Source organism: Salvelinus fontinalis, chromosome 24, assembly GCF_029448725.1.
Source record: "Salvelinus fontinalis isolate EN_2023a chromosome 24, ASM2944872v1, whole genome shotgun sequence".
NCBI lineage: Eukaryota > Metazoa > Chordata > Actinopteri > Salmoniformes > Salmonidae > Salvelinus > Salvelinus fontinalis.
Genome location: NC_074688.1, coordinates 19,498,917 through 19,524,992, shown reverse-complemented (window position 1 = coordinate 19,524,992; position 26,076 = coordinate 19,498,917). Strand labels below are relative to the sequence as shown.

Sequence of the window (26,076 nt, the reverse complement as noted above, 5' to 3'; positions counted from 1 at the left end):
TCCCTTGTCTTTGTTGTTGAATCTGTGTTTGGAATTCTCTGCTCGACTGAGGGACCGTACAGATAATTGTATGTGTGGGGTACAGTGATGAGGTAGTCATTCAAAAATCATATAAAACACTATAATTGCACACAGATTGAGTCCATGCAACTTATTATGTGACCTATTGACTCAAGACATTTCAGCTCTTTATTTCTAATTGATTTGTAAATATTTCCAAAAACATAATTCCACTGACATTATGAGGTGTTGTGTGCAGGCCAGTGACACATCTGAATGGAATCCATTTTGAATTCAGGCTGAAACGTAACAAAATGTGTAAAAAGTCAAGGGGACTGAATACTTTCTGAAGGCACTGTGAATTCATGTTGATCACGTTTTTACTTTGGTGGACCTTGTATTTTTTATTGACATTTGTCCCAAAACATCACGAATGCAACTTTTAATCTCAAGTTGTTTTTGTGTTCTACCTGCTCTGGTTGTCCTGAAAATAAGTGAGGCTAATTATAAGGGCTGGATATAAAGGAAGATAAAGAAAAGTCAGATAAAATGAAAAAAACATTTTTGTTGGGGTCTCGGAACTGATGGGGTTAATAGAAAAAAGTGTGTGTGTGTGTGTGACATTCGTCTACAAAGCTACATCTACACTGTCAATGGAAGTACAAGAAAATAGTATATACAAATATCTACACATATACCCTCTGTGAACCCACGGACTCTGCTGTGCAAGGTTTATGTAGCCCTGGTAATAATCGATTCATGGAGCGCGTCCTTTATTTGCCCATTAGTCCAGGAGACGTTGATGCCTTAGTAATGGCACACAGGCTAAAGCTTGGGTAAAGAGACACAAGGCTTTAACAAACAGTGATACAAGCATTCAGTCATTTTAAAGCCGGGTACATCTCTGGATGTATCAGCCCTTACGCAGTGTGGCATGAGAGCTCATGCTGGATATCACTGAAGACAAGCTTGGGTAAACTCAAACAAACATATGTAAAGCTTTTCAAAAATGTATCTTTAGACACACGGAAGATGCGCCCAGGTGAAAGAGGCTCTCCAATGGAGACCTGAGGGAGGAGAAGAGAGATGAGTTAACTTCCAAAGACATCCAGGTGACCTATGTGGCTGTGACAATATGAATGGGAACAATAACTTCACCTTGTGTCCGATCTCGGACTCGTATAAAAGGATCCTGCTCCCTCTGACCTACAGCCTGGTGTTTGTTCTGGGTCTGACCCTGAATGGAGCACTGCTGTGGGTGGTGTGCTTCCGGACCCGGACCTGGAGCTGCTCTGTCATCTACCTGACCAACCTGGCCGTGGCTGACCTGCTGTACGTGCTGTCCTTGCCGCTGCTCATTGTCAGCTATGCCATGGATGACGTATGGCCCTTCGGTGACATAATCTGCAAAGTCGTCAGATTCTTCTTCTGTACGAACCTCCACTGCAGCATGATGTTCCTCATGTGCATCAGCGTGCACCGGTTCCTCGGTGTGTGCTACCCGATTACTGCACTCCGGTTCAGGACCAAAAACCTGGCTGCTTTGACATCTGGCTCGGTTTGGGTCCTGGTGATGCTGGAGATATCACCAACCCTTGTGTTTGCCCACACTGGGTTCATCAACAACATGACGGTGTGCTATGAAATGACCAACCCTGGCCAGTTGTATACTTACTTTCCTTACGACATGTTTCTGGACGTGGTTGGATTTCTGGTACCTTTTATGATTATTATAATCTGTTACTGCTCAATGATGAGAGTGCTCTACCGGGCTGGAAGGGACAACTCACAGGTAGGGACAGAGAATCTCAACAAGTCCATACGCACCATTCTGGCGGTGTGCTTGATGTTCGTGCTGTGTTTTGTGCCTTATCACATTGCGCGGATAGTGTGCCTGTTCATACGCGTCTATGTATCCAGTGACTGTAGAGTCATCAACTTGGTGATGATTGGCTATAAGATATGGAAACCCCTGGTCAGCTTCAACAGCTGCGCAAACCCACTGCTGTACTTCCTGGGTTCGGACAGGCAACGGAAGAAGCTCTGGGCCCAGTTATTTAGGAGTAAGATGGTCCATCCCACGGTGTGCACAGTACAGCCAGATATAGTACCCACCGTGTCTGGTACAACCAGAAATCAGTGACTGATTCTCTTTTTTTTGTCTCTGCAAGTCAGAATTTTTATGTGATTTTAGTAGGTGAATGGCCCATTTTGTTCTACGCCTTTTGGCACAGAACTACCCATTTGTTCAGGCAGCGCTGCTACATAGAGATGTGTCCATCTTAGCCTCTACTGGACTATACTCTGCCACTCAGTCAAAGTGACAAGAGGTTAAAAGACTGATTCTCTGATGTGTTCTTAGGGGCCTTTGTACCCTATTCTTGAAATAACACACAGCACACCTCTTTCTCAGTTTTTTGGAACCAAATGTTTTTCCATTTCACAAACAACAAAGTACAGAACTCATTACAATACCAAATCAAACACCTTCAATATATTACTGACACTTAGATATAGTGAAATTTACATACACATTTCTCAGTCACATACCAATAAAGGCAATGGCTGTATTCAGTCATGAAGGTAATATCCTCACCTGTAGGCATGTGCAACAAAAAGGTCGTCCATTCAAACTCAGATGGACTCTAACGTTGCCTTTCATATTGTATCGCAGATAAACAGTGCCCTCTGCTGTTGACAGTTGATAACCATGTCCACATTGCTGAGGGCTACAGACAAAAAACACACACAAAAAAACTTTCTCAAGACTTCACACTTACTGTACAGGGCATGGAAAACATACACATTATTACACTAAATAGTACTTTCAAGATACAAACATAGTTACGATGTATATAGTAGCTCTTTTACACCATCAAATGTAATGTAGTGATTAGCTTAGAAATGGTAATAAATAAACAAAAAGGCACACGTGGCTTTATAGCAACAAATGGCTTTATAGCAACATATACAAAATACAGCAATAGCTTATCAGTTCTACATCAGTAAAACACCTGAAAGAACATTGAGTGGAGGATATTTTATACCTTTTGTCCAGAGACATGGACACAGACTGAATTTATATGTTGAGGGGGTTATGCAGAGTAGGCCGCATCACTTCAGTACACTTCTGTGTGCCAGTGAAGACAGGTGGGTACAGTAGTGATCTGGGAGCCGGAGGAAGTAGAAGGAAATGTAGCATCCATGTGCATACAGTGTTTGTGTGTGTGTGGTGTGTGTGTACCTGAGCTCCTAGTCTGGGCAGGTAACGGTTGCGCAGGACCAAAACCAGACATGGGCCTGAGTTTGGCCAGCTTTTCCTCACTCTGCTGACTGACCCTCTGACACCTTTCAACTCTACAAGGACAGCAGGGGGAGTGGCATAATCATCATGGTAAAAATACAAACGTTTATTTGCCGTCCTGAGACAATACTGTAGTATATAAAAGGACATTTGATCAGACAGAATGACAATCAGATCTGGCAAGGACACAATGGCCTGATAATGATTTTTAACAAACCCAGTGAACATCATATGTAACAAAAACAGGCTTAAATAATTTTTTGAATTCATAAAATTTTAACTGTGGCAATTTAAAATTGCCTAAACGTACAAGATGTAGTTTGAGGTCATTTTTTATTGCAAAAAATAAAATATGGATTTGTCTCCAGGAACAGGGTTGGAGATCTTTGCTCTGGGGCCTAGAGCAAAGATCTCCTAGAGTCTAGGCAGTAGTACCCATAGAACACATGTTATTTAGAGCTGTTAGAGAGCTCAGCTCTAAACAGACAGCACTCATTGCAATTTACACAGACTATTCTGCAGCTAACAAAGACAAACAAACAGCCATCACAACTTTAGTGGTATATGGATAGGCTACCTCCACCACAATATTTGATCTAGTACTATGCTACGGCAAGCCACTTAGTTAAAGCTCGTGATGTCCTGCAGAAAACTGATTCAGGGTTAAAGAATTTGAAGCGATCATTCATTACAATAGAAAAACTATCAAAAGGGATTGACAGAATTATCACTTGATTTAGCGGTTTTCAACACATGAAAGTGTCTCTTGGCAATTTCCTGAGATTGGTCAATAAACAGCAACAAAAAACATTTATCCTTCATTCAGTTGTACAGCAAACAGGGTTTCCACCCAATTGCCAATGTTATGGCAGCCCCCCACACCTCTCTGATTCAGATTGGGTTCAATGCGGAACACATTTCAGTTGAATACATTCAGATGGATAACGGACTAGGTTTCCCCCTTCCCCAATGTTATAGGGTTCTTCAAAGTACTCCTTCTTACACACAAGCCAGGTCATTTTCATGAAGGTCACTAAAACTGCTGCATTCAACATTTGAGTTAAAAGTTAAATGTAATGTAATTATACATTGGATGAATACTATCAAAAATGTTTCCCCTTTTAAATTCCTTTATCACTTTGACAAGGTCTGCCTTAGCCTTGATGGTGTGACAGAGAGTCAAGTTTTACGAGCCTTTATGACGAGCCAGGAGAAAAGGAATTTAATGAAGGAACGGCGCTATAAAGAATGTAACACAATGCAGATTCTGAAATCCTCCAGCATAAATCTGTCAAACTAGATGATGCGTATATGATTACTATTGAGAATGACCTCACTGGATGCAAAAGCCGGGAAAGGAGGTTGGTTTTGCGTTGCCAGTTTGACATTTTCTTCATGATGATTACACAGATTATTCATTTATGGGCGTTTCTAAAGTTAAGCACACCAACTGTTTGTTTCAGATGATCAAAAACTCGAAGTAAAAATGTAAAGACCTTTCTGAACAATAGACATTTAACAAAACATGCATAATATAACATTGATGGACAATTAAGTCCTTTCTAACACCCTGGTTTTAAAGAGATGCTTAAAATATTTTTTATAAGAATATTGAACCAGTTCACCTCTTATAGCATAGGTGATTTTACGAAGCAATAAGGCACATCCACACGTGCATTATCGGTGAATAACTTTACATCCCTGAAGTAAAAGTCCCTCAGCCTGGGGCCTAGTTCCACAGACATTTAAAAACACTTCAAAGTCAGCTTACAGTGCTTTTGGTACCCCACTCTACTGACATTAAACTATGATTGGTGCTGAGGTTTGAGGTTCCAAAGCATGCACACAAACACCAGTCAGTCATTAGCCGGCCCTCACACAGCCACAGGAGGGAGGAGTCAGTGAGGCGGGGAGGAGGAGTCAGTATGTGATGTCAGATCAGAGGCATCTGAGCTGCGATGGGTCAGTATGTTGGTGGGAGGGGTCAGTTACATTGCAGGAATGGGTCAGTTTGCAGATGGGAGGAGTCAGTCAGCTCCCTAGAGGGTGATTGACAGCTGTGGCCCAGGACTGTGTGACCTCTCACCTGGAAAACAGCACAGCACAGGTCCAATGCGTTAGTCTGGGGTACTCTGCACACAGCCACACACCAAAAGCCAACTAGAATGACAAATCCTTCTGTACTGCCCTTGTTGAATTGTTGTTAAGTGAAACATTAACTTCATCCCGTTTTTCACATCAGCATGGGCAAGTCAACAAGGGCAGAGGGAAGGAGAGAAGACTTGGAGAGGTATTGGGCCGAGCTGTGACGCTACACGCAAGAGCAGAAACAGGTTAGACCACAAACGGACCGCGTTCACATGGACCGCGTTCACACGGACCGCGTTCAGGAACAGTGTATGCGAGTTAGGAGAGCCAGAATTGGTTAAGGAGCAAGAAAACAATACATAAAAACATGATGCAGATTGAGCACCAAATACACTCTTGATCTAGATAAAGTCTACATCTTACTCAATCCAGAGCGTCATATGATCTACTAAACTTGCACATGTTCCTTCAGAATGTTAACTACAAACCTCTGATATGGCTTTTCTCAAATGTTTTCAACAAACCCACTTGGGATCATATATGGTAGAGCTTCTCTTCTCTGAGCCTTCAGATAAGGTGAGAGGTTGGGAACTCTAGTGAAGAATATCACAGTTGCAGGCTTTTGTTTTTAGTCCAGCACCAGTTGGATGTTTAATACTAGGTCCTTGCCTTTCTCCTTATGAGTTGGTTGAGAACCAAACGTTCCGTGGCTCTTGTCTATTGAGTGTGAGAGGAAGAGAAGGGGGGGGGGGGGTGAAAGGTCATGGATACTCACTCTGAATCTGAATTGGAGCACTTCAGGAGTTTGTCCCTGGTAGAGGCTGAGAGGTTCAGATCTCCTCCTGAAAAGAGAGAGAGGGAGTAATGGAGAGAGAGGAGGGGAGAAAGTGGCAGGGAGAGGAAACAGAGAGGGAGAAGGACAGAAAGAGAACGGATGTGGGAGAGAGAACAGGAGAGGGATATCAAAGAGCATGGTTAGTGATGATATCATAAGGCACGCTCCACAGTGAGGGGTGTAACGGTGTCAGGGGAGCAGGAGGCCAGCTCCCATCTCTCTTACCTCGTAGATAATCAACAAAGTACAGCATCACTACTGCGATCAGTGCCACAGAGAGAGAGAGAGAGACATTTATTGGTTGACTCAACACACACACACACATAAAAGTTTTACTCACAGCAGACACAGGTGCTGAAGAAGACCTCCAGGAAGAGGTATCCCTTGTTGTCCAGAATAGATCCTGCTGCCTTGGAGATCAGAGCCAGGCCCAGGTTCTGGATGGACTGCATACTGGGAGGTAGGAATCAGGCCATGCATCATCACCACCACCATCAACAGCAGCGTCACCATCAACAGCAGCAGCAGTATCATCATAGGCACAAATAATGGTGGCCAGAACGCAAAAGCCTGTAGGTATGAGGACGTTTTCTGGTGAGACAGAAGGGGTGGGTAGGAGCAAGTATACTTACAAGCTATAGGCTGTCCCCAGCTGATGCTCTGGCACCACGAAGGCCACCATGGCCCACAGGGCACAGGCCAGCAGGGAGTAGGACAAACCTAACAGAGACTGGAGGACACAGATACACAGTACCGTTATCAACACTGTTACCAAAACCATTCACTATACCTGGTTACCCAGTCACAATACAACTACATTTTATATATATATATAAAAACTCATTGAAAATCTGACTTTGTCTTGCAGGACTAAACAAATCAAGTGTCCAAGGACCCAGTGATCCAAGGTTGCATGTCCAAATCTGGTCCACCGCTCATCACTGCACACACCAGGTTTCTAATGAATATCCTACTAAATGTCTCCAAGGTCATATTCTGCTGTGAACCACTCTGCACCATTCTAACGGTAATAGAGAGAAGAATGGTCATCACCATGGCGATCCAGGGGTTCCAGAAGGTGAAGGCGAGCATCATGTGGGCTATGAGCGTCGTGACGATGGCACACAGCACCCAGATTACGTTCTTCCCTACCCTGTCCACCATGAAGCCCAACACAGGAGAGGCTGGGGCCCGAGATGATGTACACAATACTGGAAGAAGAGGGGGGAGAGAGGGACACGGAGGGAGAGGAAGGGAGGAGAAGGAAGAGACGAGGAAAAGGAGAGGAAGGAAGGAAGGGAGAAAGTGTTTAGAAGGGGGATAGAGAAACGTACAGTTACACTGTGTGGTGACAGTTCTTAACCTGAGGTGAGCAGAGCTAAAACAAACCTCATTTGAAGAACTCCTCACACAGGCCTCACTCCGTCCAAATGGGATCCCTCGTCTTATTGAATTACTCTGTCATCTCAGACTGGGGTGAAGTGTTGTGCGTCACCTGTTGATTGCTCTTCCTTCAGCTGGTGAGAAGTTGAACTTTTCAATGAAGAAAACCCTGCAAGGGGAAGACAGACAGAGGTGAGAGGACAGTCTGTCACAGCAGACCAGAGTACGTCCATACGATCACTGTAACATATCCCACCACCACATTAAGCACATCCCTGCTCCTGTCCTATAGGCACTCCTCACAGCTCAGACCAATGTACTCGTTATGCTGCTATTACCTTTATTTAACTAGGCAAGTCAGTTGAACAAATTGTTATTTACAATAATGGCCTACCCCGGACAAACCCGGAAGACGCTGGGCCTATTATGCGCCACCCTACAGGACACCCAATAATGGCCGGATGTGATGCAGCCTGGATTCGAACTAGGGACTGCAGTGACGCCTCTTGCACTGAGATGCAGCGCCTAGTGACTATGCATTGATAATAAACAGCGAGTAGTAGCATTGTAAAAACAAAGGGGTGGGGGGGAATAGAAGATAGTCCGGTGGCCATTTGATTAGTTGTTCAGAAGTCTTATGGCTTGGGAGTAAAAGCTGTTAAGGAGTCTTTTGGTCCTAGACTTGACGTTCCGATAACGCTTGCCGTGCAGTAGAAGAGTGAACAGTCTTTGACTTGGGTGACTTGAGTCTTTGACAGTTTGTATTTGACATTTATTTTCTCAGCAGGCATCGCCACTGTATTTGTTCTATAAACTACTGACAACATTTCTCCCAAATAACAATATTGTCATTTAGAACATTTATTTGCAGAAAATGACAACTGGTCAAAATAACAAAAAAGATGCAGTGTTGTCAGACCGATCCTCCACCAAATGACACAGTGGGTGCGAGACAGTGTGGCTTGTAGACCTCTCCAGGTCTCACACCCACTGTGACATCTGGTGGAGGATCGGTGATGATCTGGGGGTGCTTCAGCAAGGCTGGAATCGGGAAGATTTGTCTTTGTGAAGGACACATGAATCAAGCCACGTACAAGGTTGTCCTGGAAGAAAACCTGCTTCCTTCTGCTCTGACAATGTTCCCCAACTCTGAGGACTGGTTTTTCCAGCAGGACAATGCTCCATGCCACACAGCCAGGTCAGTCAAGGTGTGGATGGAGGACCACCAGATCAAGACCCTGTCATGACCAGCCCAACCTCCAGGCTTGAACCCCACTGAAAACCTCTGGAATGTGATCAACAGGAAGATGGATGGTCACACGTCATCAAACTAAGCCAAGCTACTTGAATTTCTGCACCAGGAGTGGCATAAAGTCACCCAACATCAATGTGAAAGACTGGTGGAGAGCATGCCAAGACACATGAAAGCTGTGATTGAAAATTAGTATATGGTTATTCCACCAAATATTGATTTCTGAACTCTTCCTAAGTTAAAACTTAGTATTTTGATGTTTAAAAATGAATATGAACGTATTTTCTTTGCATTATTCGAGGTCTGACAACACTGCATCTTTTTTGTTATTTTGACCAGTTGTCATTTTGCAAATAAATGTTCTAAATGACAATATTGTTATTTGGAATTTACTAGAAATGTTGTCAGTAGTTTATAGAAAAAAACAAAAATGTTCATTTTAACCAATACATACCTATAAATAGTAAAACCAGAGAAACTGATCATTTTGCAGTGGTCTCAAAATTTTTCAGAGCTCTGTGTGTGTGTGATATATACACATATATATATCCATCTGCCTCTCCCCCTCCCCCAGTCTCTCTCTCTCCTCCCCCCCGTCTCCCTCTCTCTCTCCTCCCCCCATCTTTCTCTCTCCTCCCCCATCTCTCTCGATCTCTCTCCTCCCCCCGTGTCTCTCACGCTCTCCTCCCCCGTGTCTCTCTCTCTCTCCTCCCCTGTCTCTCTCTCTCCTCCCCGTCTCTCTCTCTCCTCCGCCCATCTCTCTCTCTCCTCCCCCATCTCTCTCTCTCTCCTCCCCCCATCTCTCTCTCTACTCTCCTCGTCTCTCTCTTACTCTCCTCGTCTCTCTCTCTCCTCGTCTCTCTCTCTCTCTTTCTCTCTCCTCATCTCTCTCTCTCTCTCTCCTTGTCTCTCTCTCTCTCTCTGCTCCCCCCGTCTCTCTTACTCTCCTCGTCTCTCTCTCTCTCTCCTTGTCTCTCTCTCTCTCTCTCTCTCTCCTCGTCTCTCCCTCTCTCTCCTCGTCTCTCTCTCCTCCCCCGTCTCTTTCTCTCTCCTCCCCTGTCTCTCTCTTTCTCTCTCCTCCCCTGTCTCTCTCTCTCTCTCTCCTCCCCCCGTCTCTCTCTCTCTCTCCTCCCCCATCTCTCTCTCTCTCCTCCCCCATCGCTCTCTCTCTCTCTCCTCCCCATCTCTCTCTCTCTCTCTCTCTCTCTCTCCTCCCCCCGTGTCTCTCACTCTCTCCTCCCCTGTGTCTCTCTCTCCTCCCCTGTCTCTCTCTCTCCTCCCCCCTCTCTCTCTCTCTCTCTCTCTCTCTCTCTCTCTCTCTCTCTCTCTCCTCCCCTGTCTCTCTCTCTCTCCTCCCCCGTCTCTCTCTCTCTCTCTCTCCTCCCCCCGTCTCTCTCTCTCTCTTTCTCCTCCCCCGTCTCTCTCTCTCTCTCCTCCCCCGTCTCTCTCTCTCTCTCCTCCCCCCGTCTTTCTCTCTCCTCCCCCATCTCTCTCGCTCTCTCTCCTCCCCCCGTGTCTCTCATGCTCTCCTCCCCCGTGTCTCTCTCTCTCTCCTCCCCTGTCTCTCTCTCTCCTCCCCGTCTCTCTCTCTCTCTCCTCCGCCCATCTCTCTCTCTCTCTCCTCCCCCATCTCTCTCTCTCTCCTCCCCCCATCTCTCTCTCTACTCTCCTCGTCTCTCTCTTACTCTCCTCGTCTCTCTCTCTCTCTCCTCGTCTCTCTCTCTCTTTCTCTCTCCTCATCTCTCTCTCTCTCTCCTTGTCTCTCTCTCTCTCTCTGCTCCCCCCGTCTCTCTTACTCTCCTCGTCTCTCTCTCTCTCTCCTTGTCTCTCTCTCTCTCTCTCTCTCTCTCTCTCTCTCTCTCTCCTCGTCTCTCCCTCTCTCTCTCCTCCCCCGTCTCTTTCTCTCTCCTCCCCCGTCTCTTTCTCTCTCCTCCCCTGTCTCTCTCTCTCTCTCTCCTCCCCCGTCTCTCTCTCTCTCCTCCCCCATCTCTCTCTCTCTCCTCCCCCATCGCTCTCTCTCTCTCTCCTCCCCCATCTCTCTCTCTCTCTCTCTCTCTCTCTCTCTCTCTCTCTCCTCCCCCCGTGTCTCTCACTCTCTCCTCCCCTGTGTCTCTCTCTCCTCCCCTGTCTCTCTCTCCTCCCTCTCTCTCTCTCTCTCTCTCTCTCTCCTCCCCTGTCTCTCTCTCTCTCCTCCCCGTCTCTCTCTCTCTCTCTCTCTCTCTCTCTCTCTCTCTCTCCTCCCCTGTCTCTCTCTCTCTCCTCCCCCGTCTCTCTCTCTCTCCTCCCCCTGTCTCTCTCTCTCTCTCTCTCCTCCCCCCGTCTCTCTCTCTCTCCTCCCCCTGTCTCTCTCTCGCTTTCTCCTCCCCCGTCTCTCTCTCTCTCTCCTCCCCCCGTCTCTCTCTCTACTCTCCTCCCCCGTCTCTCTCTCTCTCCTCGTCTCTCCTCCCCCCGTCTCTCTCTCTCTCTCCTCCCCCCGTCTCTCTCTCTCTCTCGTCCCCCCGTCTCTCTCTCTCTCGCGTCCCTCCGTCTCTCTCTCCTCTCCCCGCCTCTCTCTCCTTCCCCCGTCTCTCTCTCCTCCCCTCCGTCTCTCTCTCCTCCCCTGCGTCTCTTTCTCCTCCCCCCGTCTGTCTCTCTCTCCTCCCCCCGTCTGTCTCTCTCTCCTCCCCCCGTCTGTCTATCTCTCCTTCCCCCGTCTGTCTCTCTCTCCTCCCCCCGCCTGTCTCTCTCTCCTCCGCCCGTCTGTCTCTCTCTCCTCCCCCCGTCTGTCTCCCTCTCCTCCCCCCGTCTGTCTCTCTCTCCTCCCCCCGTCTCTCTCTCTCTCCTCCCTGTCTCTCTCTCTCTCCTCCCCCGTCTCTCTCTCTCCTCCCCCCGTCTCTCCTCCCCCGTCTCTCCTCCCCCGTTGCTCCTCCCCCGTCGCTCTCTCCTCTCCCCTCTCTCTCTCCTCCCCCGTCACTCTCTCCTCTCCCCTCTCTCTCTCCTCCCCCGTCTCTCTCTCTTCTCTCTCTTTCTCCTCCCCCCGCCTCTCTCTCTCTCCTCCCCGTCTCTCTCTCTCTCTCCTCCCCCGTCTCTCTCTCTCTCCTCCCCCCGTCTCTCTCTCTCCTCCGTCTCTCTCTCTCTCTCCTCCCCCCGTCTCTCTCTCTCTCTCCTCCCCCGTCTCTCTCTCTCCTCCCCCGTCTCTCTCTCTCTCCTCCGCTGTCTCTCTCTCTCTCCTCCCTCCATCCATCCATCTCTTTGTCTCTCCTCCCCCCCGTGTCCCCTCACCCATATCTCTCTCTCCTCCCACCATACCTCTTTCTCCCCCTTTTGTTCTCTCTTTGCTTATGGATTGGTTTTCCTTTATACCAAGAGATGTACTATTCTGCCCGGTTATTTAACAAGGCTATTTCAGGTCTCCGAGTCCCTTTATCTTTCCTACCCACTCAGAGGATTAGATTACATGGTCACCAACTGTTAATACATGTTTTAATCAGCAAGGGAGAAATGGAATTAAAGATTATATTCTAAAAGAGTTTAACTAAAGATAATATTTATCCAAGGTATTTTACATGATGGAGAATAGACATTGTGTTCGAGGGGACGCGCTTGAATGAGGGGACGGGCTTGTGATAAAAAGCTGGCCATATTGGTGATGGTTTTGGCTGATAAGACATGATGAGTGATGGTTTGTGTGCTACACACTGTCCCAGTCCGATGAAGGGGAAGATGGCCACGTAGTAGCCCACACAGATGATGAAGATGAGCCACAGTTGGAGGGGGAAGACCTTCACATCCGTCAGCTTGATCACTTCCCCTACGCACACAGAACACATGTTCAACACACAGAACCAGTCTTGGCTAAAGCATCACCTTGGGAAAGAGGTATGACAACAGCCAGTCAATAACCCACAGGAAGTAGTACTACGACCCCTGGCCTCTGCCCCGGTCACACTAGAGCCAGCCCAGGGAAACACAGGCTACCTTCACAATGATCAATTCTGACAACAAGATTACACACAACACAATTGGGAGTTGGAGGTTTCCCAGGTGGATAAAGAACTACTTCAATCAACTAGATTCATCCAAGGCAAAATAAGATTGGCTAATCGTGACAGGTAACAGATTAGTAGACAAGTAACAGATCCTCCACCTCCCTCACACTAACGCTGTCAGAATTCAGCGGACATGATAACCATAAATAATGACCGTCATCCCTCTCAATGTCATTACCCGGTGTTATTCAGCTCTGATTGGGACACGCATCTGACGCGGTCACAGAGTGCCATGTTAAGTCACCGGTCGCTCCCTGTTCCTTGTTGAGGATCCTCTCGGCGCGCTTGTCCAGGTAGCCCAACACCAGTGCACAAACCATAGAGAATATACAGGTCGCCCCAGCTGGAGAAGGAGAAGAGAAGGAGAACGAGAGATCGATGAAGAGAGAGCGCGCGCAAGAGAGAGAACGGGTGAGGAGGGGATAAGGGAGAGAGAGACAGGAAATCATTACATCAGCTATGAACAGGTAGGTGTGTCTCATGAACCCACAGCAGCACCACAGTCCTCAGGAGAAGAGCCAGGGAAGGATCTGTAAAGCCCTGTTTCGTTCAGTCTAAATAAACATGACTGCTTCCTTAGGCCCAACAGTCAGAGTAATTAGATAACAGAGTAGCTCAAAGTTTTGCTTTGGATTTAGTGTCGAGAGCTGTTGCCGGAATGCTTTCAATTTCTTGGAGGTGGTCGATTGTTGGGACCGAGAGACTGAAACACAGCTTCTGTTTCATGGCCGTCAGACTGTTAAATAGCCATCAGCAGCACATTAGAGGCTGCTGCCCTATACACATAGACTTGGAATCACTGGCCACTTTAATAAAGGGAACACTCGTCACTTTAATAATCTTTACATATTTTGCATTACTCATCTCATATGTATATACTGTGTTATCTGCCGTTCCGACATTGTTCGTCCAAATAGTTATATCATCTTAATTCCATTCCTTTAATTTGGATTTGTGTATATTGTTGTGAAATTGTTAGATATTACTGCACTGTTGGAGCTAGAAACACAAGCATTTCGCTACACCTGCAATAACATTAGCTAAACACATGTATGTGACCAATTTTTTTTTATTTGCCTCTCAAACTAAACTCTTTCACATCACATCCCCCTCTACAGCAGAGGGGTCTGTGGTCCATCAAATATTCTCTATTAACCAGGTGAAATTTCAATAAGTACAGTATGTGGCTAAAGTATGTAGGCTTTGGTTTGAACTAACAGTAGGGTATGGATATATTAGACCCATCTCACAGGCTCAATGTTACACCTTTCTTCCTCTCTCACTCTCAGTTTCTTAGCCCCCCCCCTTTTTTTATCCATCCCTCTATCAGTGCTGAGATTAGAGAGCATTTGTGATAGAAATGGTATGGTGATGCAGACAGGGCCGTCAGGGCTGGAGAGAGATATGTAACCTGAGGCTCAATGTAGACAGCAGGCCTGGAATTCTAGCTCACTCTCCTTCTGATCAAATGTAGGCATACATCTCTCTCTCACGCACACAATGTGTGGTTTTATATTATGTAAAGTTTAATGTGGACGCCAGGAAGAGTAACTGCTGCTTAAGCAACAGCTAATGGGGATCCTAATAAAATACACACACACTAGTGATGTGAGGGTTGACTCGTAACCCGCAGTCCCTGCGGTTATATTGGGGGGGCTGGCGGGTGTAGGGTGATGAAATATTGTGTGGATGAAGGGTGGGCGGGTTGAATAAAGAGAAACAATTAATTATTAAAATCCATGAATGTATAATTCTTGTTCCTATCTATAGGCCACAGTGAGTTTCATATTTTTTTTATCTGGCATTAGTGCCTAAGTCTAAGATATAGGGCCTAATGGTGTGCATGCCAAATACATGCGCCAATCTCCAAAATGCTTTTGGGAACTTGGGCAGGAAACTGTAACGTCAATCCACTGAGGCAAAAAGGGCCGTGTCGGAGTTTAATTCATTAAGAGAAAAGCTGCAGAAACGAGAGGTGAAAATAAGGGAAAGGGAAGATTTGTTGAAGTGGTAAAAGAGGATGACAGCAGCCTGTTTTGTGTGATGATTGAGGCACTATACAAATTAGACAGTCACAAGACTTCAAATATGGCACGTCACACCTGCAGACAGAGCAAGCCCAACCAGCCAAACCGCGTACCAGCAGGTCAGGTCTCCAGCCCCAAGCCCATCTCATCTTACACGTACGCTGACAGCAAAACGATACCACTGCAGGTGACATACAAGCTCGTTGATGTTTGTGTGGACATTGTTTCGGGAAAGGGCTTCACCTCCATGGCGCAGGGACTTATTAACATCGGAGCCTGTTATGAAGCTGTCAACACCAACTCTGTCATCCCGCACAGACAGTGTGAAGAACAGGCTGCAACAGAGAAGGCTACACTGTCTGAGTCATTCAAAAATACTTTAGATGACGGTGGCGTTGCCATCACCACAAACATGTGGACGGATGATTTCAATAAAAGAGCATACACCGTGCTTAAGTGCCATTTTTGGACCGAAGAGTGGCAGCTGAAAAGTGTCTTGTCATCACCAGCGTGGAGTTTGAAGGCTGACATGCTGGAGTCGGTCAGCAAGCAGCAAACAGAAACACGGCAATTGCTGAAGGACAGAGACCAACTGGGTTGAATTAAGGGCAATTACCAGGACGAGCTGAGAACTCAGACTTCCTGTCAGTCTTCAAGGCAGCATTTTAAGAGCTAGAAGGAGAGACGTACCCCACTCTCCATTTGGTGATGCTCTGGTTTTACAAACTAAAACTACGCGGTGACCCACTCTACACGCGGTGACCCACTCTACACGCGGTGACCCACTCTACACGCGGTGACCCACTCTACACGCGGTGACCCACTCTACACGCGGTGACCCACTCTACACGCGGTGACCCACTCTACACGCGGTGACCCACTCTACACGCGGTGACCCACTACACGCGGTGACCCACTCTACACGCGGTGACCCACTCTACACGCGGTGACCCACTCTACACGCGGTGACCCACTACACGCGGTGACCCACTCTACACGCGGTGACCCACTCTACACGCGGTGACTCACTCTACACGCGGTGACCCACTCTACACGCGGTGACCCACTCTACACGCGGTGACCCACTCTACACGCGGTGACCCACTCTACACGCGGTGACCCACTCTACACGCGGTGACCCACTCTACACGCGGTGACCCACTCTACACGCGGTGATCCACATCCGCCCAGAGGCATCAAAGGTCCTCACCGAGAGGATGCTGCTCACTCCCACCTCGGAAACTCGCCACGTTCCTGTGCCCACAATTCAAAACACTGAAGATGCACCTCAACGAGTCACTATGTACGACCAAGCCAGGAGACTGACAGAGCCAGTCAAGTTTCAGCACCACGGACCTGTCCAGCCACGATGCCTTGTGTCGCCGCTGATGGAGTTTCAGCACCACGGATAGAGGATTTCATCCAAGATAACATATAATAATAATCATTAGGTCTATTCTTATTAGGTATTTTTATGATTTAGACTGCTATAGGTCTGAATCATTAGGTAAGCCTATACTAGTAGGTTATGGATATTCATAGACCTATTACTTGCTAAATGGTGTCACCATGCTCCATGGCCTAATAGCCAAATAATGTATTGAAAAAGATTCACATTACAGTTGGAAGCACAAGCAACTACTCCATAAAGAGACCAAGATTTAACTTGACGGAGCGGGAGGACAAGACAGAAGCCGAAGAGATCGACGGAATCCAGAGGTTTAGAAGCACTCACTTTTCCCTGGGGGAATGTGTTGGGGAACGTTTGCTTGCTTTCTGGGAGAAGCAGGAGCATAACTTCGCTCAACTCCGGTCTCTTGCAAAGAGAATTCTCTGCATTTCGGCATCAAGCACATTGAGTGAACGCGTCTTCAGCACTGCCGGGCAGGTTGTTGAATCCAGGCGCAATCTGAAACCTGGCACAGTGGACCCTATTCCGTTTCTTAACAGTGCTGCAAGAGAAAGCAAGACATAGTAGACAATTATACCCTCATAACTGGACAGTGGGTACTTTGATTTTCTAAATGTGTGTGTTATAATCTATTTATTTTCTAAACCTATTTTATCATCTATATATATATATATATAATTCACATACCGGCATATTAGCCCAGACAGGCAGTTGGCCAACAAGATGTCCATATATTGTTTCACATTTTGTTTTGTTTCAGTAAAATAATAGGCTACTGTCCAATAGGCACAAGCCTTTTTAAATGCTCAAGAGAAATGTAATGGAGAGAGAAGAGAAGAAGAAAAAAACTGCACAGCGCATTTTGGATATTTGCGGGTTAGGGTCGGGCGCGGGCCTCAGATTTTCTCTTTAGCACATATAGGTCGGGTGGTTGCGGATGGGTTATTATCAGTTGCAGGCGGGTGCGGGTGAACAAACAGCTGACCCACGCATCACTAACACACACTTTTAACTCACTGATCATGAGTGAGACTCCCAGAGTGGTGTGTTCTGTCGAGCCTACCAGGTCAGCAACGCGGTTGTACACCGAGCCCATGATGTTCATGTTGACCGTGCTACCCTGAGGGAGAGGAGACAAGCCAACACTCCCTGATCAGCCACATAAATAATACCTCAAGTATTTGCTTCTGTATTTATATACAGTGTAATACTTAGCTTCCAGCATGTTCTTACCTGGCCATGCTGAGCTGAAGACCAAACACCAGGTTGAGTTCCTTCTCTTTGAACCAGTTCACTGCATAGGTGTTCTGGGCCACCGCCAGGGACTCACCGCCGATCCTACCCAGAGAGAGCACTTAGTTAGAAGTGGCTTGGAGCTGTAGCAAGGACAAGCTCTAAAAAGCATCTTACCCAAACACAAAACGTCCAATCTCCATTAACCAGAATAGATCTAGAAGTGCCCCAACAGCAACTATAACCTGTGGAAAAACACAGTGGTGAAAAAAAACCTCAGCAGTCATGCTTAAAAGTAAAGATAGCTTAATAGAAAATGACTCAAGCAAAAGTCCCCCAGTAAAATACTACTTGAGTAAAAAAGTATCTGGTTTTAAATGTACTTAGGTACAGTGCGGGAAGAAGTACTCAATTGTCATACTTAAAAGTAAAAAGTAAACGTTCTACATCAAATTCCTTATATTAAGCAAACCAGACAGCACGATTTTAATGTATGCACAGATGAAGTCTGAAGTTTACATACCCCTTAGCCAAATACATTTAAACTCAGTTTCACAATTCCTGACATTTAATCCTAGTAACAATTTCCTGTCTTAAGTCAGTTAGGATCACCACTTTATTTTAAGTATGTGAAATGTCAGAATAATAGTAGAGAGAATTATTTCTTTCAGCTTCTATTTCTTTCATCACATTCCCAGTGGGTCAGAAGTTTACATACACTCAGTTAGTATTTGGTAGCATTGCCTTTAAATTGTTTAACGTGGGTCATACGTTTCAGGTAGCCTTCCACAAGCTTCCCACAACAAGTTGGGTGAATTTTGACCCATTCCTCCTGACAGAGCTGGTGTAACTGAGTCAGGCTTGTAGGCCTCCTTCCTTGCACACGCTTTTTCAGTTCTGCCCACACATTTTCTATGGGATTGAGGTCAGGGCTTTGTGATGGCCACTCCAATACCTTGACTTTGTTGTCCTTAAGCCATTTTGCCACAACTTTGGAAGTATGCTTGGGGTCATTGTTCATTTGGAAGACCCATTTGCGACCAAGCTTCAACTTCCTGACTGATCTCTTTAGATGTTGCTTCAATATATCCACATAATTGTCCTTCCTCATGATGTCATCTATTTTGTGAAGTGCACCAGTCCCTCCTGCAGCAAAGCACCCCCACAACATGATGCACCACCCCCATACTTCACGGTTGGGATGGTGTTCTTCGGCTTGCAAGCCTCCCCCTTATTCCTCCAAACATAACGATGGTCATTATGGCCAAACAGTTCTATTTTTGTTTCATCAGACCAGAGGACATTTCTCCAAAATGTACGATCTTTGTCCCCATGTGCAGTTGCAAACTGTAGTCTGGCTTTTTTATGGCCGTTTTGGAGCAGTGGCTTCTTCCTTTCCGAGCGGCCTTTCAGGTTATGTCAATATAGAACTCGCTTTACTGTGGATATAGATACTTTTGTACCTGTTTCCTCCAGCATCTTCACAAGGTCCTTTGCTGTTGTTCTGGGATTGATTTGCACTTCTCGCACCAAAATACGTTCATCTCTAGGAGACAGAATGCGTCTCCTTCCTGAGCGGTATGACGGCTGCGTGGTCCCATGGTGTTTATACTTGCGTACTATTGTTTGTACAGATGAACGTGGTACCTTCATGCGTTTGGAAATTGCTCCCAAGGATGAACCAGACTTGTGGAGGTCTACAAAAAATTTTATGAGGTCCTGGCTGATTTCTTTTGATTTTCCCATGATGTCAAGCAAAGAGGCACTGAGTTTGAAGGTAGGCCTTGAAATACATCCATGGGTACACCTCCAATTGGCTTAAATGATGTCAATTAGGCTATCAGAAGCTTCTAAAGCCATGACATAATTTACTCGAATTTTCCAAGCTGTTTAAATGCAGTCAGCTTAGTGTATGTAAACTTCTGACTCACTGGAATTGTGATACAGTGAATTATAAGTTAAATAATCTGTCTGTAAACAATTGTTGGAAAAATACTTGTGTCATGCACTAAGTAGATGTCCTAACCGACTTACCAAAACTATAGTTTGTAAACAAGAAATTTGTGGAGTGGTTGAAAAACAAGTTTTAATGACTCCAACCTAAGTGTATGTAAACCTCCGACTTCAACTGTATTTACTTGTCACACCTCATTGGACTGCTAATTCCTGCGCATTTTGGACATTGCAGGTGATTCAGTTAATAATTGATTTGCATTTAATTTACAGTTACGACAGTGTTTTTGGTATGCATCTATTTCTCAGAGAAATGCAGTCAACATTCTTTATTGCTGTTAAGCTTGGGTTACAGAACCAGATCTGGTCAAGGCAGCTCAGCTGTTCACATACTGGACACTTCAGTCCAACAAGAACAAAGACCATCTGCCCTTCACCTTGAGCTTGAGGGATTCCTTAGTGGAAAGGAACAGGACCATAATCCTTTTCTACAAAAGGTCAAGGGTGGAGTGGGCTAATGCACTGCAGTGCCGATTGATTGGTAAAAAAATCTAAATTCTCAAAATAGACAGATTCTAGTATGACGTTTTATTAAAACAACCTATAATGAGTAACGTTGACATGCAAAGTTCCACCAAAGTTTATTCTAAAATCATCTTAAATTCAAATATCTTATTTGATTTACATTTGACTTACATAATTATACAACAGTGGTCTCAACATTGGCATCCAATGGCTAGGTTTGCTGAGCTTGTGTAACTACATTGACTGATTTCAAATGTGTTTACAAGGTGACTCTGCCATTGGAGAGGGGGTCACCAGGTATGTCCTGCCCACTGTCATGGAACATTTTCAAAAATGGATTGAAGAGAAAGGTATTTTTTATATATTGATTTATAAAGTTGTAGATTATGTGAAGCAGTTTTCCCCCAGGTCAGTCAAAAAGACATCTGTTTATTCTCAGGAGTCCTTGCTCCTTGCTCTTTGAGGACGAGCAGGACCATCTTGTTCCTTCCACATCTCAGGCACTTTTGGAAAGTGATTTTTTAATTGCCAGCTTTCATTGTGCACTGTCTTTGTCATTGATCAGTTGGACGGAACCAAGGAACTTTCAATGGATGAGAAATCGCAAGTTCTCTCTGTGACCCTGCCCTAGGACCTGCCAGGCTTCACGTCAGATAACAGGCACTGGCTGAGAGAGAAAATCCTTCTACATGCTGTCAATTTTTTTATTTGTTATACTTATGCTTCATGTAAGTAAGGTTTTGTTGTGGATATTCAAAGTAGACTCTAGTCTACACTCAGACTTTGAAAGTCTAACTCATGGGAAGCAGATGCTTACTTCCAAGTTATAAAATGCCTTTGCTAACATGACTCTTAGTGTCATTATTTAGTTTGCTAAAACATTAGTCCATGAGAAAATATCAGGATGTTTACCCAAAATATATAATAAGTATAGCAACAAAAGTAACAAATAAGCTCTCACTGTCAACTGCGTTTATTTTCAGTAAACTTAACATGTGTAAATATTTGTATGAATATAACAAGATTCAACAACAGACATAAACTGAACAAGTTCCACAGACATGGGACTAGCAGAAATGGAATAATGTGTCCCTGAACAAAGGGGGGTTAAAGTAACAGTCAGTATCTGGTGTGGCCACCAGCTGCATTAAGTACTGCAGTGCATCTCCTCCTCATGGACTGCACCAGAATTGCCAGTTCTTGCTGTGAGATGTTACCCCACTCTTCCACCAAGGCACCTGCAAGTTCCTGGACATTTCTGGGGGGAATGGCCTTAGCCCTCACCCTCCGATCCAACAGGTCCCAGACGTGTTCAATGGGATTGAGATCCGGGCTCTTCGCTGGCCATGGCAGAACACTGACATTCCTGTCTTGCAGGAAATCACACACAGAACGAGCAGCATGGCTGGTGGCATTGTCATGCTGGATGAGCCTGCAGGAAGGGTACCACATGAGGGAGGATGATGTCTTCCCTGTAATGCACAGCGTTGAGATTGCCTGCAATGACAACAAGCTCAGTCCGATGATGCTGTGACACAACGCCCCAGACCATGACGGACCCTTCACCTCCAAATCGATCCCGGTCCAGAGTACAGGCCTCGGTGTAAGGCTCATTTCTTCGACGATAAACGCGGATCCGACCATCACCCCTGGTGAGACAAAACCGCAACTCGTCAGTGAAGAAAACTTTTTGCCAGTCCTGTCTGGTCCAGCAACGGTGGGTTTGTGCCCATATGCGACGTTGTTGCCAGTGATTTCTGGTGAGGACCTGCCTTACAACAGGCCTACATGCCCTCAGTCCAGCCTCTCTCAGTCTATTGCGGACAGTCTGAGCACTGATGGAGGGATTGTGCATTCCTGGTGTAACTCGGGCAGTTGTCTGGTTGATTGCTCTGGTGGTTAATTATCTACAGGTTCACCTAGCTGTTTGATGCATATTTTTTGCTCATCATGATGCTCATGTGAGCGGGTATTTGCATAATTGCATTGATTAGAGTAACCGCTCTGATACAGTAATCAATCACAAAAGTGTGAATGTTAGTGCTGGCCCTTAGCTGAAGTTGTGCACCATAAAGTCTTGAGCTTGGCCAACAGTCTTACTGGGGAGTCAGTATTCATTTCTGGCATAGATTGTTTGTTATCATTAGACCGAAAGCTTTAACACCTATTGTACACAGTACAGTAATTGAAAGAACAGTCATTGCGAAATTAAGCAAAAAAGTAACACAAAACAGAGTGATACGTCAGTCGTAGGAGGCACTTTACTGTACACTTGTTTTTCTTTTGAAATATTTTTTACAAGGAAGGACGACCAAGCAGGTGAAACAAATAAGGAGAGGCCTAAAAGACACCGGTCTTTGGTTTTTAGCTCCAGGCCAGATACTGTGCCAGTTCTCTTTTCAAGGGCCAGTGACATAGAGATAACACCACAAGTAAGGCAAATGAATTAATAAATAGATACAACAAAACAATAATCTTAGTTAGCCATCCTAAATGTGATATAATTAATAATGTATTTGTCAGATTTAAAACTTCATTAGCTTTGAGTCATACGATTTCTGTTTTATGATATACTGTAGCTTGCTCAAATGCATAGCTTGCTCAAAACTTACCTATTAACATTAAAATGTCTACATTTTGGTCCCATTCATAATTGTTAGAAGTGTATTTTTTAAATTCCTTTTTAAATGACCACAAACTAATGTAATGTAGGTCTGAAGAAGCCTAAACCTTATGAAGAATGCAACTTAACCAATTATTCTATTATTATTTTTTGATGATTCTGGACAAGATTGTCTGGCCTTGTGACGAGGACATTGATGAGGATACCCTCACCTTGGAGGACCAATGCAGAGTCTTACATTTCCTAAGGAAATGTATAGAAACTGGTTTAAGTCTTCTTCCATTGTTTGATGCACTGATAACCTTATCTTGATGTGAGTCTTTAATCAAATGTAACATTTTCTTTAGAAAATGATTTATTATTTAATCTCTGATCACACAATGAGGGTGTTTTAAGGGGAATAAGTAATTTGTAAAAATGCCCCAAACACTGTCAGTTCAAGTAAAGGTTTTATGTGCATATATCTTGGTAGGATAGTGTTTCTTTTTTGGAGAGAGGGGTTAAAGTAAGTTTTTCATTCATTACATTTTTAGCAAATTAACTCGTCCACATAAGACACCATAGTCATTAGTAAATAATCTCGCTCAACCCCTCTGCTGAGCACATCAGACCACAACCAGAGAAATGAATCACCCTGAGCACCACAGAAGAGAGATGAGATACGGAGCTTCCCCAAAACCTACAATAACTCAACCCTAGTCTTCATGCGGATTTGCGGTGGATATTTACGCACTGTAGCCCGCTGGCAAGGAAATAAACCCCCCAGCACGCTGGCAGATTCCACCAAGCCACGGATGTGCCCCCGAGACAACTGCTCAGTCCACAGACACCCCACAAAAATAACAAACATTAACCATGCCCAACATATTCCAAAAAGGAAACACGTCGCTAAGCCTATCAGGGGTAAAAGGCTATAGCTCCGGGTAGCAAGTTCCACTACCCTACTCAAATCTCCCACTGAGGTACACAGCCGATTACTCACCTCCTCAGACCGATGTGCCAACAGAAGGTAGAACAAGAGTTTCCAGGCTGGGCAGGGCCGGGAAACTAACCATTATACTCTCTCCAACGCAGCACACAAACCAAACAACAAAGGCAACCAATACTGGGCCTATCAAACTCAAACAAAATATGTAAACCAAACACGTACCTCCACGTTCTCCCAAACCAATACATTCAATTATCCCGGATGAGCCCCCACTTGTCACAAACCGTCTTAAAGCCCGTAACAAAAAGGAGACCACATGGAGATAAGGAATAACAAACTATATTTATTAACTAAGGTAAAGTAAATACAATTAACAATGGTATGTGTGTAGTCAGTAGTCAGTAGTGTAGGTGAGTGGCTGCGTGTATACATGTGATAAGTAGGGGTGGTGAAGGGTGCCAATACAAACAAACCAAATAACCACAACCAGGCCACAACCAAAATCTGTCTGTGTCTGACTGGAGACAGTCTCTTCCATGAATGGGGAAGTGTTGCATTTATCCTATGACAGTGGGCCCAGCTGTTTCCCATGTAGCTGACGACCCTCCCAACTCCGCCCACCGGCATCCTAATAAGGAAACAAGAACAAAGAGAGAATACGGCAGACAGAGTGGGAGGGTCGTCGCACTATCTTACAGAGCAGCCAGCAGCAGGAGCCCTGAGGAGTGGAGTTGTAGTTCTGTTTCTCTGTCTCTATCCTACAGAGCAGCCAGCAGCAGGAGCCCTGAGGAGTGGAGTTGTAGTTCTGTTTAGGAGCCCTGAGGAGTGGAGTTGTAGTTCTGTTTCTCTGTCTCTATCTTACAGAGCAGCCAGCAGCAGGAGCCCTGAGGAGTGGAGTTGTAGTTCTGTTTCTCTGTCTCTATCTTACAGAGCAGCCAGCAGCAGGAGCCCTGAGGAGTGGAGTTGTAGTTCTGTTTCTCTGTCTCTATCCTACAGAGCAGCCAGCAGCAGGAGCCCTGAGGAGTGGAGTTGTAGTTCTGTTTCTCTGTCTCTATCTTACAGAGCAGCCAGCAGCAGGAGCCCTGAGGAGTGGAGTTGTAGTTCTGTTTCTCTGTCTCTATCTTACAGAGCAGCCAGCAGCAGGAGCCCTGAGGAGTGGAGTTGTAGTTCTGTTTAGGAGCCCTGAGGAGTGGAGTTGTAGTTCTGTTTCTCTGTCTCTATCCTACAGAGCAGCCAGCAGCAGGAGCCCTGAGGAGTGGAGTTGTAGTTCTGTTTAGGAGCCCTGAGGAGTGGAGTTGTAGTTCTGTTTCTCTGTCTCTATCTTACAGAGCAGCCAGCAGCAGGAGCCCTGAGGAGTGGAGTTGTAGTTCTGTTTCTCTGTCTCTATCCTACAGAGCAGCCAGAGTAGTGGAGTTGTAGTTCTGTTTCTCTGTCTCTATCTTACAGAGCAGCCAGCAGCAGGAGCCCTGAGGAGTGGAGTTGTAGTTCTGTTTCTCTGTCTCTATCTTACAGAGCAGCCAGAGGAGTGGAGTTGTAGTTTTGTTTCTCTGTCTCTATCCTACAGAGCAGCCAGCAGCAGGAGCCCTGAGGAGTGGAGTTGTAGTTCTGTTTTTCTACAAAGTGAGTAACATTTCTCATGGGACTGCAAGCATGCCCTGAGACAATGGGGTCAGGACCTCATAGGCCCACTCACTAACTGTAATCACATACATTTTCACTCTTAGCCCATGGCTCTTTTCAGTTTTTCTGTCATTTTTCAAAACTTTCTCCTCTGAGTACACTACAGTATCTCCGGGGTTTATGCAATTTCCATTAATGTCATTTAGAATTTCCTACAATTCACTTCTGCAGGGTCATCTGTCAGATAATTTAATCTGAGGGTGAAGAATGGTCCTCCCCCTGGCTTCACTCACCGCTCTAACGGCATTGTAGCTCATTAATTTCCTGCCCAAATACCAGGCCGAGTTGCTGGCGAGGGAGGGAGATGATATTGGATTATTATATTAATCAGATGCACATGCAGACGCGACAGTAAATCAGGTCGGAGGTGTCCAAAATCCCCACGCCCATTTTGTGACTCTCCAGAAACCTGACTCAGAGGTGGCGCCAGAAAAGCCAATATATTTGACTCAATTTAAAAATGTATCTGACAAAATGTCGATATGATTATTATTATGAATAATACATCCCTGCCAGCCTCTCTTGGTGTTGCAGGTCAAAGGCCCTTCAGTTAAGATTTCACTGCTAATTCCCATCAGAGCAGTGTGCCTGGTACACCCTGTGTCTTCAGTGTCTCTTGCCCATCAGTGATTGATTATAATACATCCTAATCTGTTGTTAAAGCATCACACATGGAGATCCATCCTACCCCAGCCCCACTCTCAGAGTTTGGAGCTCAATGTTGCTGGAGACAACCGTTACCCTAGCCCATTCATAGATTATAGGCTGATACTGGCGCCTTACTATCTGCCACACGGAGGGAATGC

General features: G+C 45.5%; 1 protein-coding gene and 1 pseudogene across 1 annotated transcript; one reads left to right on the top strand and one right to left on the bottom strand.

Moving 5' to 3' along the window:
* The first annotated feature begins 1,135 nt into the window (after positions 1–1,135).
* Positions 1,136–2,143, top strand: LOC129821700 (P2Y purinoceptor 3-like). Its single transcript, XM_055879283.1, has one exon. It carries the CDS (start codon positions 1,136–1,138, stop codon positions 2,141–2,143), a length of 1,008 nt encoding a protein of 335 aa, XP_055735258.1.
* A 971-nt stretch (positions 2,144–3,114) lies between these two features.
* On the bottom strand, positions 3,115–19,993 carry LOC129821699 (major facilitator superfamily domain-containing protein 1-like; annotated as a pseudogene).
* Between the last annotated feature and the right edge of the window lie 6,083 nt (positions 19,994–26,076).

Bases quoted from the DNA above. Each gene is read 5' to 3' on its own strand.
- LOC129821700 (XM_055879283.1), top strand. From the start codon at position 1,136: ATGAATGGGAACAATAACTTCACCTTGTGTCCGATCTCGGACTCGTAT.